The following is a 19176-nucleotide window of genomic DNA, read 5'->3' as shown; positions in this document are numbered from 1 at the left end:
AAAAAAAATCTTGGGAGCGAGACTAGGGAGACGAGACGTGATCTTCTCGGAAGACAATTTGACATCCCACAAGAGACACTTTAACGTCACGCGAGACAAGGCAGTGAGACAACATTTAAAACAAGTTCACGGACATCTAACCTAACAGTTGTTGGAATGCATTGGCAGACACACTTCATGTGCTCCCAGCTCTTAAAACAGTGACAAGCGACAAGCAGAACACGCAGCTCGCCAGCAGCAGCAAGCCTGCAGATGATTCCAACCGCTTCTCCTTAGCGTGCATTCAGCCACCCCCAATCCCCGCCCCTTTACAACAAGAGGGACAGAGACATGAAGTGGCAAAAGGACAGCTGCTGTACAGGCTTTTAAATGATCGACGTGCAGCGCGACAAGCAGAACACGCAGCGTGCCAGCAGCAGCAGCAACAAGCCAGCAGATGATCCGACTGCTTCTCCTTAGCGTGCGTTCAGCCGCCCCCACTTCGCAACGCGAGCAGCATTATACGTCCTGCGAGAAAGAGATTTTACCATGCATGGGGCCGGAAATAAAGGACAAGTACAGTATTGTTTTTACAAAAGTTTTAAAGTCTACTTAGCAGGTGGTGGTTCAGTCAAACCAAAGTGTTCCAAACTAGATGCCATATTGAAGTGGCCCCCTGCCAAAACCAAGCGGCAGGTCCGATCCTTTCTTGGTCTGGCTGGATACTACTGCCGGTTTGTATCCTGGTTCTCTGAGAGAGTGTTGCCCTTGACTGATTTAACAAAGAAACAGGTCCCTCAGAACGTGGTATGGGATAGTAAAGCAGACGCTTACATCGGCACCTGTTCTAATGACTCCTAACTTTTCTCTGCCTTTTATCCTACAGACTGACGTTTCGAACACAGGACTTGTTGCCGTGCTAAACCAAAGTGCTGTTGGCGTTGAATACCCTGTCATGTTCCTGAGCCGGACACTGCTGGACTGGGAAACCAGGTATGCGGCGGTGGAACAGGAGGCCTTGGTGATCAAATTGGCAGTAACACAGCTGAGGTACTACCTCTTGAGCCGTGAGTTTACCCTGGTCATTGATCATGTCGCTCTGCAGTGGATGACACTACACAAGGAGTCTAACCCGTGTGTCACTCATTGGTTTTTAGACCTCCAGCCTTATGTTTTCTGTCCTTTATCATCGGGATTCTCTCCAGGCCAAAGCTGATGCTCTTTCTCAGGTTGAAAACATCTCAGGTTTGGGCTGCCTGACCCAATGAGTCTGGGCTGATAGGGTACCGTGTCACACACATCCACATGGGGGACAGTTTGCAGGCTCAAATAGTGTTCTTTGTCAGACACACCAGTGGTTGGCACTCTCACCTGATCCTCTCTCCACTTGTTCCTCTGCAGTTCAGCAAAGACACTGCCTCTCAATGACATCACAACCAGTCCACCCACTGTTGACATCACTTCCGGCAAACCCTGATGATGTCATTTTCAGTACCCAGAATCCATCTTCTTCAGTATGCAAGGTGGCCATACCCAAACCTTTTTCTGTCTGCTGCCTAATTTTTATCACTATATATATAGCAGTATAGTATAGTATTTATATAGGTTGAGGACAGAGCCTGTGGGAGAGGAGTGGAGGTGGCAGGAAAGAGAAAGAGAGGACTGAGAGAAAAGAAGAAAGGAGTGAGCATTATTGTTACTGGTTTGGGCACTGTGTGTTGTGCCAAGGACTGTGAAAAATAAACGTGTGTATTTTGGGACTTGTCTGTCCTGGTGTCTGTCTGTGTCAAGGCTGATCTTCCACAATACATATACACATATTTATATATACTGTATATACAGTGTAGTGGGTGTGTATATGTATATATCTGTGTGTGTGTTTGTGTGTGTATAAATAGGCTTAAAAATGTTAAAGAAATTGGTATATAGCAATCTAAAATTTAAGCTTCATAGAAAAGCAAGTGAGCTACATGGTCCTTTAGTTCAACCAATTTAAGAATAAAATAGGTCTGCAAAATTAACATCATAATAAATGTTTTATTTATAAATAGTGTAACAGTAGAGGCTCTTATAAACCTCTTGAACCCTCAGGCACGACGCCAAACAGCAGGTAAAAGTATAACTATTATTTATTTTACTATAATACAGTGCAACAAACACCCTCCACTCCACACTACTCATACAGTAACTAATCAACAATAATACTCTCAAAACACAATCCTCCTCTCCCAGACACTTAGCCACCCTTCCTCCCAGCACAGCTCAATGTCTGGGCTTTCCCAGAGTCCTTTTATACCCCCTGACCCGGAAGTGGTTCCTGTCCGACAATCCAGAAGTCCTCATTACTTCCGGGTCAGGGTAAAAGTCCTTTCTTCAACCTGGAAGCACGTCGTTTCTCCTGTTCATGTGACCAGGACGTACTTCCAGGTTATAGGGCACATAAGAGTCTGACAGCCTCCCTACAGCGACTCCTGGTGGCCCCCATGGTATCCAGCAGGGCTGTGCATATAAACTACAAAGTCCATGAGGCCCTGCTGGAATTCGGGGAACGATCATGCTGTCGGGAGAGCTCTACATGGCGGCCTGGGGGTGAGGGCTGGAATATGTAGCTGGCCATCCATCACAATAGTTATTTGTATTTGCATTCATAAGCACAATAGAAAAATTATAATTGGAATATTTCCATCACTGCATATTAAAGTACAAAACTGGAAGGAAATTTTATTAAATTACATAATAACACAATTGTTCCATGTATTCAATATTGTTTGTTCTAAATCAATTTAACATGAAAATATTTAGTGAATGTAATATTTCTAAACATATATATTATATATAAAGAAATCAGCAATACATATTCATTGTCTTATGTATAATTTCCCTAGTTTTTGTCACTTCTTAGTTGTTTTGATTGAAAACCTTGATAGGTGACCTGGCATTTATAATGCTTTTCTCGTGTGTCCCTATGAATCATCCAAGTGTAGTCCACCATCATCAGGCCCGGTCTTAGGTATTATGGGGCCCTAGGTGAAAGGGGGGTCCAGGGGCCCCCTGAGGGGGGCAGAGCACCCCTGGAAGCTCTGTGAAATGCGTGAAAATTAGACCAAGGAGTCGATCCGGGGCCCCCCGGACGCCGGGGCCCTAGGCGGTCGCCTACTTCGCCTATGCCTAAGGCTGGGCCTGATTGGGACAAATAATGCTGTAGTATATTTAAGTATATATGACAATTGCTCACTCGGACAATTTGTTTTGGGGGCCCCCAAGAAGGCGGGGGCCCTAAGCTATAGCTTGTGTAGCTTATACGTAAATCCTGCACTGACCATCATACTGACATCCCAATATCCCTCGTATCTTCCTTTCATGTTCTCGATTTCCTGAATCTTTTATCCTGCTTCTCCTCCCGGCTTCAAGATTTTCAGGGAAAAATTCTGAATGTAAAAAACCAAAATGCGAGCCTTGATAATAAGGTTTCAACTAAACTCCTTAAACTTAATTAATTTACTTTTCACTTTTCACAATTTATTTATTGTTAATTAGAAACATAGAAATTACTTCTTTGAATGATACACAAGCCTCTCATTTTAGTTTGTTCATCGCACCTTCAAATTCTGCATTAAAATCACTGTTCTAATATCAGGTCTTTGAAAAAGCACATTTTTTAATCTCAGCCAAACTAAGAAACTCTCAGCACAAATACATAAAACAGACTTCATCTTTTAATAAGGATTTAACAAACTGCTTCATTAAACTGGCCCTTAGAGATGCTAAGGGATGCAACATTCTGTGTATGACATTCTCAGACTAACTTAATCCATTTTAAATTTGGAGTCCAAGACCTATCCTACAACTGGGCACAAAGCATGGACCAATCCTGAAACATCAGTCCATCATAACCATTCTCACACATGTCTCCCACAGATATTATAATTAGTGACTGCTAAGACACGTGACATTTTTTGATATAAGATAAAACTGGAGTACAATATGGACACAGGAAGAATGAGCAAACTCCACATAGACCATGACTCTGCATGGAATTTAAGCCCAGGGCAGCAGATACATGGGACAACAGCAATAACTGTTTTTTCACCTGTGGTAAAGAATGCAACCATTTATTGAACCAACAGGATCAGTTAATTTTCCAGATAGAAAACTCATTGGTTTTCACTGTATTTTAAATGTCCGACTGCTTTTATTTTTGGCATAAATAATCCTTTATAAATTTCTGCTAAAAAAGATATTTTTTGTATGTGTGTCTGTTATTCAGGTTATCATTAATATCTGAGCTCAAAATAAAGACATTTGTAGATATTTGATTAAGATTTTGCATACTTGAAAGAGGCACTATATTTATGGGAATACTCGCCAGGGGTCTCATGTATAATCGGTGCATACGCACCAAAATGTTGCATACTCCCATTTCCACGTTTACATCAAGATGTATGAAAAACTAATTTTAGTGTAAAGCTATGCACATTTTCACAACAGCCTTGGACCATGTGTGCACATGTTTCTGCTCGATTTTGTAAATCCAGCGTCAAAGCACTGCTACTGTTTCTGTGTAGTTTCCCTTTCTTTTTTAGATTAGCATCCATGATGCGAGCTTTACCAGATACACCAAAATTAACTGCATATCGTTTACAAATGTAAAGCACTTGATTGTGAGCAATCTGTAACAATAGAATGGTGCCTCCATTTTGGTTAGACTCATGTTTTCTTGTTTTGCATAATATTTTGAATGATTTTTACTAACCTTTAGAATTCTTTTATTGAGTACACATATGACACAATTGTGTCACAATAAAAGCTGTGCCATATTACAAGACTCCAATTGGCCCAAAGTTCTCTTGCCTTTAGTGCTGAGAAGGACACATCAACAGCATACAAGAGATTTAACCAGATCAGGCCGAGTATGGTTTAAAACATACAATAAGCAGTCTTTTGAAATGTCTTATGTTTTAGCACAGCTTAATGCATAAATGGCTACAGGTAAAAAAGATGCAATAAATCTCTCTGAGATACACTAGCAACTAATAAACCACCTCTTAAATAGGATCTTTTGGTCTGTAATCGTTAAACAGAGAAAGTGACACACACTGTACCTTAACCCTGGGGTTTTCCTGTTGTCACAAAAGCAGACCACAGACATCAAAAGATTTGGAGCAGCCACCCGTATATTGTGCCTTGGCTGCAAATGGGTTGAATGGTTTGTGATGTTCACATGTTTGAGTCCAAAACAGTCCAAAAATATTAACAGAATAAAATGCAAAGCTTTCTAAAACCAGATTAATTCAATTCATGGTCATGGGGGAGTGAAGTCTAGCATAGCAACAACAAGCACATGCCATGAAATAGTCTTAAACAGGGTGCCGGTCCAACACAGGGTTCACTCATGCACTAGTTTGAAATAGCCAGTCAACTTAACAACACACCTTTTGGGATGTGGGAGAAATGACCATTCACACAAGGGAATAGCATACAAATTCCATTTGGACAATATCCAGTGTTTGAATCAAACTCGAAACCCAGGATCTGTGAGGCAGCAACACAGCACTTGTGCCACTGTAAAACAGTTTAAGAAAAAAAGAAGCCCATGAGCAACTCTTCTTAAAGTAGACTATATGCAAACTGCAAGGAAGACAAAAACAGTTTGAAAGTAAAATGTAAAATCAAATAAACGGAGAAGTAACCCAGGTAATAGGGACGAAAAACTCTCTTGGAATTGCCAATCTAGTTTATTCATTTTTCTATGGTAGATAGGCTGGTCGCGGTGCCACTGCTCCGCCTGTGATTGGTCAAGGGAGTCCAATGAATTTCTACGTAACATAGTTACGGCGGATGTCTAGCTGTATCTTAAAATACGTGCGAGTTTTTCATTCACGAGTAGGTGTAGAAACGTTATGCAAAGATACAGCATGAAATATTTAATCTTTGCATCATTGTGTTTACTGCTATTAATGTCTGCATCTGGATCAAAAAATGACGACGAGGAATGGGTTAAGCTGCCTAATAAGTGCGAAGGTATTTACACAGTTAAATATTCAGTGTTTAAAACTGGAGCTTTCTTTACTGCATGAGATTATTGTGGGGTGTTTGATGGAACGACTGAGGACGGGTTATCTTGCACTCTAATTTGTGCCTTTGCTGGTTGAACTATATCCGTTAAAGTAAAACGAATTTGAAGTGGCATTAATATGAATTACTTTAGCTTTCAGTTTAAAAGTGCACAACGTGTCCCTATTTATTCGATATTGAATTACTTTTTCTCGCGGTGCCACTTGTAACTTTATTATGTTGCCGACCAATCCGTAACATCATTTAAAACTGCTTTGTTGTATATGACAACGGAAATAAAAAGAGGAACTGCTGCACATATGCACGTTTTTTATAGAAGCCTCTAGAATGCCAGCTGCGAAAGTTTCGTGAAGAAATGCTTTTGACACAACCTGACACTTTATTTTGTTTTGCCAGTGTGCAAATTCGTTGCAGTTGAAATGAAATCCGCGTTTGAAGAAACAGGGAAAACCAAGGAGGTGATTGACACGAAGTACGGCTTCATGGATGGGAAGGGGTCACCGATAAAATACGTCAAATCGTAAGTTCACAGGTTTTCAGGTGACTTAAATTTAGTCTTTGAATTCTTACGGTAATGTTCGGTTGTTTGAACAGAATTTAATTTTGTTTATACAATAATCATGTGCTCAAGTGATGGCAAAAAGACAGATGTGTAGGTGTGTTCATTTGAATAATGGTTTGTGGAGATGTTCACAGAAAGGTTCGGTGCTAGAAAGTGCTTTTGTAACTTATTTGGCGGAGGATTTGAATATAGATACGAGTACCCAACTTACAGGAACCTGCCTTTTAAGTCATTTGGAGATGCTGTATAATAATTGTGATACTGACATCAAAGCTGAATACGCTTGCTTTGTTAAAGAGGCGTTTTTTTGGAGTTGACTCTACTTAGCACTTTCATTGTCTTATTTTTTTATATCAACTCATTCTGTTCTTGATGTCAAGTATTTACATACTCATTGGCATCAGTGCTCTATCCTTATATCACTGTTTGTGCTGTGTTATTATTTTAACTTATTCCTGTTCAAAAATGTGTTGTAATCTTGTTTGTATTGTTAATTGACTTGAGTCATTCTACTGGATATTCCTACCCTTATAGAGAGTTTCCCTCTGTTAAGCCTGACGATCATTGAGGTATTAAATGTGTGACAGAGGATACTGGTCCATGTCAACCTCAGTGTATCTCATATTATTTTGTAATTAGCAGTAGTTAGACCTCTGTTCAAAGCAGCTTGGTCAGGTGTTTCCTAGGCTTGGAACTTTGTGCATTATCCTGTTGAAAGGGGCAATTTACACTTATGCTATGAATGTAACCGTATAGAAACAGTTTTTAGATAGCCTGTGATATTTACAGTAATAAGAAAAAATCTATATCATAAAAACATATCCCATATCATAAGACCACCTTCTCTAGCCTGTGTTATTGACAATACCGTATGGTATATCCAAGTACTTTGGGAAGTTTTCACCATTTCATAGTATTGCCGTCAGCATCAAACAGCAAGAAATGGGATTCTTCTTGCCAGACATTTTTTTCCAATCATATGGTGTTTAAGGTGCTTTAGTCCACAGCAGGCACATCTTTTTTGCTTTTCATTGACATAAGTAAATTAAATTGCCATACCCCTCCATGATAAGGTACGAAGAGATGTGCATTCTGAAATGCATCTTTTGGCACTAGTGCTATTCTCGACAGTAAGTTAACTGGCTGTAGCTTATCCAATACTCTTCTCAATTCATGTCTTCTTTCGCAGGCATCTTTCATGAGGAGTCTATTTCAGATTGCCATTAGTTGCATGTATTTTCTTGTTATCCATGTGAAAGGAAAGCAGTGCTGCTGTTCCTGGCACTTATGCTGGTGCATTTAGTGCATACTACCCTGCCAGATCCAAAGCATTTCTCAAATACTATTGACTGCATTTGATGTACCAAAAAGAAATAATCATTAAGCGTAATATTACATTTGTGTTGTTAATGTTATCATATAGCCACATTGAATTTAAGCTTACAAGCTTACCTTCACTTATGATGTTAGCTTGTAAAGCTATATGGGAACCTGCTATGTACATAATGACTATTTAACATAACTTATATCCTTGTTACATTCAGGAAACCTTTTATGTTTCATGAATATTAAACCATTATTCACCTAATAATTTATCTTTTCATAATAGATGCACATTTACACATCTAGCTAGCACTGTAAGCTGAATATCCCAGAACTGTTACATTGTATATTTAATCTAAACATTCTACCTTGCCAGTGGCTTAATCATTCTCCTGCCCAGAACTGAGTACCAACTGCTATTGCTCTCCTCTTACAGACTTTTCAGATACCCGATATCTAGGGTATTGTTTCTTGGCCAATAGGACAGGACAATTAATTGAATTTTAATTTTAGCTACGATTTTAGCTTGCAACAATTATGAAAACAGAACAAAGGAGATAAAGCGATTATTGTGTTGCTTTTTGTTTTGTGGTGATGCTCCCGTTTTTGTCTTATGTTGTAAATCCAGCACACCATTTTCCAGTGGCACGTTTTTTTGCTCCTCCCTAATAGCCCAAACTAGCTTCCTTCTGGACTGTGGCATGTTTAGTTCACCTTGAACCAAGATGATAGAAAGAGCCTTTGGTCACTAGGAAAGGTAAAATCGATTCATCTGTTGGGAAAAATTTTGGTTTCAAGGAGTCCGATGAGGAACAACAACATATTCTGTGCAAAATTTGCTACATAGAGATGTCTGCACCACCCAGCAATATGACAGGTTTGTTTAATCATCTGAAATTCGATCACAAAGTGGTCTCTAACCAAACAATAAAGTAATAAAAATGGAGAAAAGTAAGGCCCTCTCAACTTCTTGTATCACAACACCGTCATTGATTAAACCATTTTATAATGCCAGTGTCGAACCGTCCAGTTCTCAAAGACATAAAACAATAACAGAAGGCATCATATTCTTCCTAGCAAAAGACATGCCCAATCAGCACTATTAGATAGATAGATAGATAGATAGATACTTTATTAATCCCAATGGGAAATTAGCAACCAGGGATTCAAGAAAGTAGTAAACATTATGGACAAGAATTATTCAACACCATTTCACCAGAGGTTCATTGCCTGCCCTGTGTAATAAATGCAGCAAGGAAGTTGCAGATGATGTGTCTACAGCAAAACACTTTGCCATCACAATGAACATATGGTCAAGCTGCACCATGGAACCTTACATTGGTTCATTACACTGGGGATGAATTCAATTTAAAGACAACGAGTCTCCAAAGAGAATTTTTTCCTGAAGGTCACACAAGGCAAAATATTTCCCATGGACTATGGGAACTGATGGCTGCATGGGGCTTAACGGAGGACAAGCTTGTCTGTTATCAGTTCAGATAACACCCCAAACATAAAGTTGGTGGCTGTCATCAATGGATGGACAAGGCTTCGGCCATAGACTCCATTTGGCCATAAGTAAGTAGGATTCTATCCCCCCTGACTGTGTGTAATATGTGATATTTTTTTACAATAATAATAAGTAACTAACATATCATCTGGTCTTTGATGATCAGATGCCAGATGATACTTTGATGAAGGATATGAAGATCATCATGATGCTAAATATATATATATTTGTTTTAATCTTGGAGAATGCAATGAAGAATCCCAGAATCGACCATGCAGTGAGGCTTTGCAAGAAGCTTTTTACAGCTTCTTTACAGGTGGAGCCAAATTAGAGAGCTCACAGAGGCTCTGAAGAGACCTGAATCTGCATGAACATTCATTAAAGTCAGAATGTCCAACCAGATGAGGATATAGACAGGCCAAGATTGACAGGGTCTCGAGCAGCAGAAGGCCTTTGCCCAGGTCTTTTCAAATGGCCAGACATCTTGCCACTTGTTGTAAGACATTGATGTACTGGAGGTCATCAATAAATCGCTGAGCCCTCTGGCTGAATTCACAGATGCATTTTCTGGAGAGAAGTGCGTGTGTATGTGTGTGTTTGTATTTTTTTTTTTTTTTTTTAAACCAACCCCCCACCTCTTTCTTCAACAACTGTATATTGGCAATGCAAGAGGATCACACAGATCTCACCAAAACCATCAAAAAGAAGACAGTAGGCTATCTCAATGACAAATATAACAACACAAGACCTGAGGTTCAAGCTAAAATACGATAGTGGACATAATTGAGGATCCACTGAAGCCAGACTGACAACTGAACGGGGTGAAGTCTGATAGAAGTGTGTGTGTGTGTGTGTTTTGTTACATGAAACCTGTCCATCAGAACACTGTCTGTAAAGAAATCTGTTATGTGTTCAAGTTTTTATTCTCTTTATAAAGCCGAGGATAAAAGCTTTGTTGCTGGGCACGAAACATGAATGCAAAAGACAGTGAATGTAATGGCATTGTCTGGTTTCTCAGAAGTATTTAAAGGTTACTCTGTTCAGTGGAGAATGTCATGTCCACTTTTTTGTGATGCAGAAGTGGTGATTTCGGTAGATATTATTGCTTGTGATCAAATCTTAACACAGATATATATATTCAAATTCTTAAAGTTTTAGTTCAAGGAGAGTTCATCCTTATTTAAAAAAAATAAAACGCTGTTGAAATCCTCCTTTAACATGATAATGCACAGCGCCATATGAGTATGAAAACCATGGAAGCAATTGCAGAACTAGGTTAGACTGTTCTGTACCAATCCACCCTATAGCACAGATCTTGCTCACTCAGATGTCTACATCTATGGAGGCCTGAGAGTTGGCACCTGAGTGAAAGGGCTTTGAAATGATTGCAAGGTTATTATACAAGTGCTTTTGTTTTATTCTGGTGCAAGGCAGTTGAAGTTGATGAAGATTATGTAGAAAAATGAGGAATGTAACTTATACATGTTGTTGCCCTATAAGTATGTTAAAACACTTTAATAGTTACTATTGTTTTAAAAAATAAAAAAAAACTATTGAAAACATTCTGGGCAGACCTTCTTACAGCATATACATACAAAAAGTACACTCCTCTGTTATTAAAATCCTGCTTTTCTAAGGTACTGGGGCTAGTTGTGGCTGTATTGAAGGAGACCAGTTTATTTAAGTGTTTACTGTATTTAACCACACTCATTTGCACTTGCCCAATTTAAAATCTACTGTTAATTTTATAGTACGTCTTTAACCAAGCAAGCCTAAATAATACTTAACATTTTTTTTGTTTTAGTGATATCAGATTTATAGAAGTAATGGAGACAATTTGTCAAAGATTGATGGATTATAATTTGCACAAAGAAAGACAAGGAAGCAATCGTTTTGCTAAGGTAGGTATTTTAACTGATCTGAATTTGGTCATGTGTAAGATATTGCATTTTTTTTTGTACCAAGTGTTCACTTTTAATATGCCTTTCCTTATTTGAAGGAGGAACAGTTGTTTATTTCATTAATAATAATCTGTGTTGCACGTATAATACCCACAAGCCTAGTGAATTGGGCAACATAACTAATGTGTCATTTTCATATTATAGTAAACAGCAGGAACTAATGCCAATCTTTCCAAATAAGAGTGAACAATAGCCAAAAGTATGTTTACTTCCCTCCTTCATGTGATATTTTGAAAATAATCATAGTTCGACTAAATCAGCAAGAGCTTTATTCTTACACAAATTAATCATATGCAATAAATAAGATACAAACATAGCAGTATATTTATAATACAAATACGTTTGCCTAACAATGCACAGTATGGTGTATACTCTAATGCCATGACCTATAGCACTGCACTTTGGGAATGGGCATTTTGATTAGGTAAATTATCCATATGCATGAATAAAAGAGGGAACATCTGTTTATTCAGTCATACAAGATAAAACATTTTGCTTAGAAAAGACTGCAAAGTCCTAGTGTGGCTAGGTGTTTCAAGTTTTGTCTTTTGATTCTAAAATAGACTCTGATGATGGACCCATTAAACCACTCTATTGCAATGTCATGTACTGTATTTTTGTTCATAACCCAGTCAATCCCATTACACTTTATTTTCTGGGTTTCCACTGTGTTAGCCTTATTTTATTTTGTAAAATATAATGTTTGAAATCTCTTACATTAATTTGGTAGATGGATTTATAACAAAGCATTTTATACTAAATCATTTGGTCATTTTAATTTGATTTATACATTTGTTCTGATTTATAATAATGTTACTTATTTTTTTGTGTGTGTCTTTGTTTAGGGGATGTCTGAGACTTTCCAGACCTTACATAATTTGGTTCACAAGGGTGTCAAGGTGGTGATGGACATTCCTTATGAACTCTGGAATGAAACATCAGCTGAAGTTGCTGAACTAAAAAAGCAAGTATGTCTTGCAGTATTAATAGATGTTAATATTTGCATTTGAAACTCTTTGAAATTGTTTTTCATTTAATGAATAGCCAGTCACAAGTTTTATTTTATTATAATTTTTTGCACACACAAGGAAATAGTCAAGCACAAATGATAACACACTATTAATACCAGCCAACACCAAATGATGAACACCTGTTTGTTTTGGCTCCATATTAAATATGGCTTCACTACCGTTTTTCTTTGAAACTCAACTTGGATTTACTGTCCCTCTGCATTAACCCTCAAGGTAGTGTTTCTAGGGTCCAAGAAATTCCACTGAGTGATGGCCAGATGAGTATGTAGATGATAATAGTTCTCCAAGCTATCCTCAAACCGGCAGGCAAGTTGGGCATTTACTGGACACCCATTTTTATACTTCAAAATATTGGCTTTATCCATTGTCTCACATCTTTATATATCCGTGCAATGAATTAAGCAAAACCTATTGAATGCAGGTCAAAAGTGTCATTTGTGTGCTGTAATCTTTTGTATATACAAAACTTGGAGTAATGTTTAAGAATATTCGTAAATAACTGAAAGTTAATGATAAAGTACAGCAGAACTTGAGTAATGTTAATAAATCAACATTTTGTCATCTTATTCAAAATTATTTTAGATTGCATTCCATGTTTACAGTTCTGAGGTCTGTATATTTCAATTGAAATATTGGATTTATTCTGCATTTACACAAGGTGATCATTTGAAAGCAGTTTACATGAGCAAACCAGTAGACCTTTCTGGAGAATATTGAAATAATAATTCTTTGCATTTTATATAGCACTTTTCTCACTACTCAAAGCGCTCAGCAATTGCAGGTTAAGGGCCTTGCTCAATGGCCCAACAGACCAGAGTCCATCCATCCATCCATTTTCCAACCCGCTGAATCCAAACACAGGGTCACGGGGGTCTGCTGGAGCCAATCCCAGCCAACACAGGGCACAAGGCAGGGAACCAATCCCAGGCAGGGTGCCAACCCACCGCAGGACACACACCAACACACCAAGCACACACTAGGGCCAATTTAGAATCGCCAATCCACCTAACCTGCATGTCTTTGGACTGTGGGAGGAAACCGGAGCGCCCGGAGGAAACCCATGCAGACACGGGGAGAACATGCAAACTCCACGCAGGGAGGACCCGGGAAGTGAACCCAGGTCCCCAGGTCTCCCAACTGCGAGGCAGCAGCGCTACCCACTGCGCCACCGTGCCGCCCCAGACCAGAGTCCCTATTGGCATTTACAGGATTCGAACCGGCAACATTCCGATTGCCAGTGCAGGTCCCTAGCCTCAGAGCCACCACTCCGCCTTGCATGTCCCAAATTGGAAATTTGTAGCTGAATTTATCCCTAGACTAAAGTAGCTCCCCACTCACTAAACACTTTGAGTTGTGAAAAAATGCTATATAAATGTAAAGAGTAATTGACTTTGTTAGGAACATAATCCAGATCTTCAAAAATTCTCAAAGTTTTCAGTAAAATCAATGTAGTAGAATTCCTCAGTTAAACAGTAACACTTGTACTCAAATGCACCATGGAAATTAAAGGAAAATATGACTGCATTTAAGATGGAAACAGGACATTTCACACAACAGGCCATGACAACCTAGACAAATTACTTAGTCTTGGAGTCGAAGGAGAAATTTTGACAACTTTTTAAGGAGTATCTGGGTATTGGGACCGTTTAGCTGTTAGCTAACCAAATAGGCCAGATGAAATTGAATAAAATTTACTTATTATCAGATGAGTCTCCTGCAGAGACTCTTATTTCTTCTTGTAGTTCAAAGACATGACATCAGGTGGCACATGTGTTACAAATCGTGTGCATATACCTTTGCAGTGGACTAGATTACCATCAAAGGTGTATTTCCTGTTTAGTCCCATTACCACTAGGATAGTCTCTTCCACCCTGTGAATTCTAATATAAGATAGTTAAAAGAATGGATGGATAGATGATCACAGGGAACAAATAGATTCTTAAGGGTCTGTAATAATATTTCTTGAACTCATTAGTTGATACTAATTTTTTCAAGTTTTTTTTGTTTTCATGGAAAAAAGTGTCAATTTATATATATTTTTTTTTATTTAACAGTGTGATGTGTTGATAGAAAAATATGAAGATGTGATTGAGGACTGGTACAAAAATCATCAAGATGAAGAACTTTTAACCTATCTTTGCGAAAAACATGTTCTGAAAGATGGAGACAAAGGTAATTAAAAATAAGTAACGGTAGCTGTACTGGCCTCCCTGAACAAACTGAGAAGGAGGAAATGGTGGTGGTTGTGATGTCATTGCTATGGGCTGATAAGTGATTGTGAGAGATAGTGAAAGGATAGTGAAGATGGAAAAGATGACAAGGAAAAGGGACCAAGTTCTTTAAACTCCATTTCTGGATTGCCCACGTCTTGTGCCTCTTCATTTTTCATTGCAGACATTCTTGTTGCCTATGACATATAAAGAAGTAGTTAAAAAGGCAAATAAAATATTTAATGGATGTTTTGGGCACACGCGTCGCATCACGTGAAGTATAAACCTGGCCTTAGGCGCCTTACTTTTCAGCTGACGATCTTGACTAGGGCTTATTTTTGGAGGTGGTCTTATTTACGGGGAAACACGGTATAATGTTCTCCTCACTCCATATCTTATTTGTCAGAATAGCAAACAATGTATTACCAAGTTATTTTGTCCACTACCTATGCTCAAGGTGTGACAACCATATTAAGGCTACTGTTATTGGTATTTTAGGAATGGAAAGATCATAATTGTTCTGTTCAGGTGTTTAGACATTTTAATACATTTTCTATAGTACTAACCTCTCTAACGTATATACTCGTAATGTTCTTCTTTATGCAGTTGATTTTATTAGGATGCTGATAATAATCTAGATATGCTAAACCAGCCGAAAACTTGCACGTTGGATGGAAAAGTTCCTTTTGATAGCATCTTCACTGTGAATACTAATTGTGCTTTACTGCTATCAGCTGGATTATAGGCAGTATATTGATATGGCTGATGTTTTTTCATTATTTGTTTTAGAGTGCTTAAATGAAACTTGGTCTGGGAAGAAAGGAGATATGGCCACTGTTGGTAAAAAGAAAAAGAAAAAGGGAGAAAAGAAGGATGGTAGTAAAGGCAAGAAAAAGAAGCAGAAAGCAAAAGGAGCAAGAGATCTCCAAACAGACGAGTCTGATATTTCTGATGATGACATCCAAAAGAAGGTTTCTCTCACACAAGATAAAACAGAATTATGAGTATGTGTTCATATTTCAGTAACCAAAATGACATAAGTAAAAGGATAAGTTGTGTTTAAAATTGACAGCATTGCCTTATCTGTTTCATTTTCAGGTTATTAAGCACATTTTGTATTGGAAATGTTAAAATGAGAAGTTAGCTAACCTTTTGTTACCATGTGAAGAATCCACAGGAAAATATGACAGGTTCAAATGATTTTACTGTTCTATACTTAACAATTAAATAGCTTTTGGGATTTATACTTTTTGATTTATTTAAAGACAAAATATATTGGTGTGTTTTTATTGGGACGAATAGATGGATGTTTGCGTAGTTTGTACTTTCAAATGAAAATAGTTAAAACTTTGAAAGATTTACACATATATCAAGAGAAAACGTACCAAAACAACTGTTTTAATTATAATTCAATTTTCTGTGTGTATGCGAATGAGTGTGTAAATATAGAAATAAGAGCAATCATTCAATGATCTGTATTGTAAGATACCGGAAATTAGACTATTTTTAATCTATTTATGTATTGTAGTAAAAACAAAAATGCGTCATTTATTGTATAAATTGTGAACTAAATTTGCCAGTGATATAATTTACATGTTTGTTTTGCTCAGCTTTGTGAAGGTTCAAAGTTGTTTGATTACATCGTTGAGTCTTTGCTTTTGTTTTAATATCTTTGGTTTTGTTGTGTTTTTGTTTGTTTGGGTTGAGCCCTCAGTGTATTTGCTTTCCTCAGTCTGTAGTTTTATCTTTTGTACAAGTGCATTCTGGGAAAGTTTCTTAGACTAGGCTCTCTTTAACCTATTAGGACTCATGATTTATTTTGTCTCTTTGGTAATTTTGTTTGGTAGATTCTCCCTCCTGTTGGTCTTAGCATTAGGGCTGGCAGGGCACTACCTACAATCACTTGCTGTTGTCTTTCTTGAAAGAAATGAAAATATCAGTGGCACAAGTTTTGTGCTTGGTACTGTTGTGACAGGTGTATGCTGTAGAAAAGAAATGGCAAATCACAAGGTAAAAGGAGACAATGCACTTCACATTTTTGTTTACATTCACTGTGTACTTGACTGTTTATTATGGGAGATAAGTCTATGCTTAGGATCATGGGCCAGATCTGTGCATTTCACTTGATCGGTTAGCCAAAACTTGCCAGTGGTGTTTACTATGATCAGTCTTGCTGTAATGGTATTGTATTGTTGAGAAAACAAAATGGCACCAAGGGTTGGAGTCGCATACAATGTCCGTGGGAATACGCTTCCTGCAGTGTTTGTTTAAGAGAGGTTATCTTCAATAAGTGAAATGCATTCCTCTTTTCATGGGAATGATCTTGTCACTGCCTGTAAAAATTGTATCTGATTTTTCTCCTTCAGAAGCAGTTGATCTTTGTTTTTAGAGTATTTCTTTAAAATTAGACATTAGTTGACATATTGTATTAAAATGACATGAATCTAATGTTGGATGTAAATAAAACTGACGAATAAAACAAACTGTGATGGAGACCTAGGATGGTGATGTATGTTACTATGTAAAGAACTGGTTATACATGAATAAAAAAAGCTGTCTGCTAATACGGCAGTATTCCTAATTTTGTGTCTCAGTGCATTTTTTTTATTTACCACCACATTAGTGTATCTGTTTCCATTTTTATGAATATGTTGAGCAGCACTAATCTAAATATATCCAGGTAAAACTCATCTTCGTGGAGTCTGAAGTTGTGCCAGGAAACTACAGTTAAGTGTTCCATTGTTTGCTCAAGTAAGTGCGAGGACCTTCACAGAAGAATGAGAAAGCTTTGCTAATCACCAGATGGGTGCTTATTCATGTGCATGAATTATAGATATGCTAGGTTTATTTCATATTATCATGTTTTCTGTTGGGCGGCACGGTGGTGCAGTGGTAGCGCTGCTGCCTCGCAGTTAGGAGACCCGGGTTCACTTCCCGGGTCCTCCCTGTGTGGAGTTTGCATGTTCTCCCCGTGTCTGCGTGGGTTTCCTCTGGGCGCTCCGGTTTCCTCCCACAGTCCAAAGACATGCAGGTTAGGTGGATTGGTGATTCTAACTTGGCCCTAGTGTGTGCTTGGTGTGTTGGTGTGTTTGTGTGTGTCCTGCGGTGGGTTGGCACCCTGCCCAGGATTGGTTCCCTGCCTTGTGCCCTGTGTTGGCTGGGTTTGGCTCCAGCAGACCCCCGTGACCCTGTGTTCGGATTCAGCGGGTTGGAAAATGGATGGATGGATGGATGTTTTCTGTTTAAGGTTTCCACTCATACATTTTTATGAGAATCAAGGTTACTGAACCCAACATTACTATAATATTTACTATCAGTTTTCCAGTACCAAAAAGGTAAATTTTGTCATTTTTCCAACTCTAGAATCATTTAGCCATCAATTTATTTTCTAACCTTCTTAATAAGCAGTTTAGAGTTACGGGGACTGAGCAAGGCTGGAACCAACCCTGGACACGGTGACAGGTCACCACAGGGCACACAGGACCAATTCAAGTCTTATTCCTAGAGTCCTCTTCTGTAACCAGAACTGAAATAGAACGATCTGAAATTTTCATTTGTGAAGCAAGGGAAGTTTATTCTGGCAGGGACCTTAAGTGATTAAAGCAGGCCTGACCCATCACTTTTAGGCAGACGCCATGGCTGAACAGAGCAGATGCATTCTTCATCGATAGTGAAGAAAATGTGCTATACTTGGGACTTAAGAGTGTAGTCCATACATAACACAGACAAACAGCTGTAAATATGCTAAACCTGTGGGTGTTTATGGCTCTGCTTGCTATTGATAACAAATAGCTCACTGAAAAGTCTTAATGCAAAATGTGTGGGTATTTATCAGGAAACGGCTACCCAGAAGCCTACAGTACAGATGTGACGTCAACTCTGGGTGCCTCCCGTGAAATGAAGATTGCATGTTTGATTATCAAAGAGTCAAAAGAAGAATAAGTTTAATGTAAACCAACCCCAACTTTCCTCTATATACATCTACAAGATACAAAAAGATCTGACCAAATTTACTGTGAAAATCAAACTGGGTGTAAACACTCATTTATGGCATTGTAAGGCCATTCTACCTGAAGTTTTACAATGGACACCTCCCCTTCTGTCCATCTTGCCAGAATAGTAATTTGTTCTCTAAGACTAAGACATTTATCATTGATTTACCCCTCTGCTCCACAGTTTGAGTTGTAATTTTAGATGAGTGCAATTAATGTGCACACTGCAGACTCATTTATGGGTATTTTCATACATTTTGGTCACAGCATCCAGCAGTGACAACACTTTTTATACCTGGTCTCCCACTGCAGGGTGCCATAATGTTTGGGACACAGCAAAGGCAGGTCTATTAAAGCAGTCATATTTAGTACTTTGTCACATATCCTTACATGTAATGACCGCTTGAAGTCTGATGCATAGACGTCTAGCTGCTGAGGATCTACTCTGGTGATGCTCTGCCAAGCCTCTAATGCAGCCATCTTCAGCTCCTGACTATTTGGGGGGCATGTCCCCTGAATTTTTCTCCAGCATA

General features: G+C 38.4%; 1 protein-coding gene across 1 annotated transcript; it reads left to right on the top strand.

Annotated features, from left to right (window-relative positions):
* The first annotated feature begins 5796 nt into the window (after window positions 1-5796).
* Window positions 5797-17232, top strand: cnpy3 (canopy FGF signaling regulator 3). The gene is made up of 6 exons (XM_028816113.2): window positions 5797-6000; window positions 6451-6574; window positions 11254-11350; window positions 12256-12378; window positions 14496-14613; window positions 15441-17232. Exons 1-6 carry the CDS (start codon window positions 5880-5882, stop codon window positions 15653-15655), a joined length of 798 nt encoding a protein of 265 aa, XP_028671946.1. The 5' UTR covers window positions 5797-5879; the 3' UTR covers window positions 15656-17232.
* Window positions 17233-19176: the final 1944 nt, after the last annotated feature.

Source organism: Erpetoichthys calabaricus, chromosome 12 (genome assembly GCF_900747795.2).
Source record: "Erpetoichthys calabaricus chromosome 12, fErpCal1.3, whole genome shotgun sequence".
Taxonomy (NCBI): Eukaryota; Metazoa; Chordata; class Cladistia; order Polypteriformes; family Polypteridae; genus Erpetoichthys; species Erpetoichthys calabaricus.
Note: the sequence above shows the minus strand (reverse complement) of the source record. Positions and strands in the feature narration are given on the sequence as shown.

What these genes read in the sequence shown, in the direction of transcription:
- cnpy3 (XM_028816113.2), top strand. Translation starts at nt 5,880, where the DNA reads ATGCAAAGATACAGCATGAAATATTTAATCTTTGCATCATTGTGTTTA. An exon ending in CCGATAAAATACGTCAAATC is followed by an intron (nt 6,575 to 11,253) that starts GTAAGTTCACAG and finishes TTTTTGTTTTAG; the next exon opens with TGATATCAGATTTATAGAAG. An exon ending in GAAGCAATCGTTTTGCTAAG is followed by an intron (nt 11,351 to 12,255) that starts GTAGGTATTTTA and finishes GTCTTTGTTTAG; the next exon opens with GGGATGTCTGAGACTTTCCA.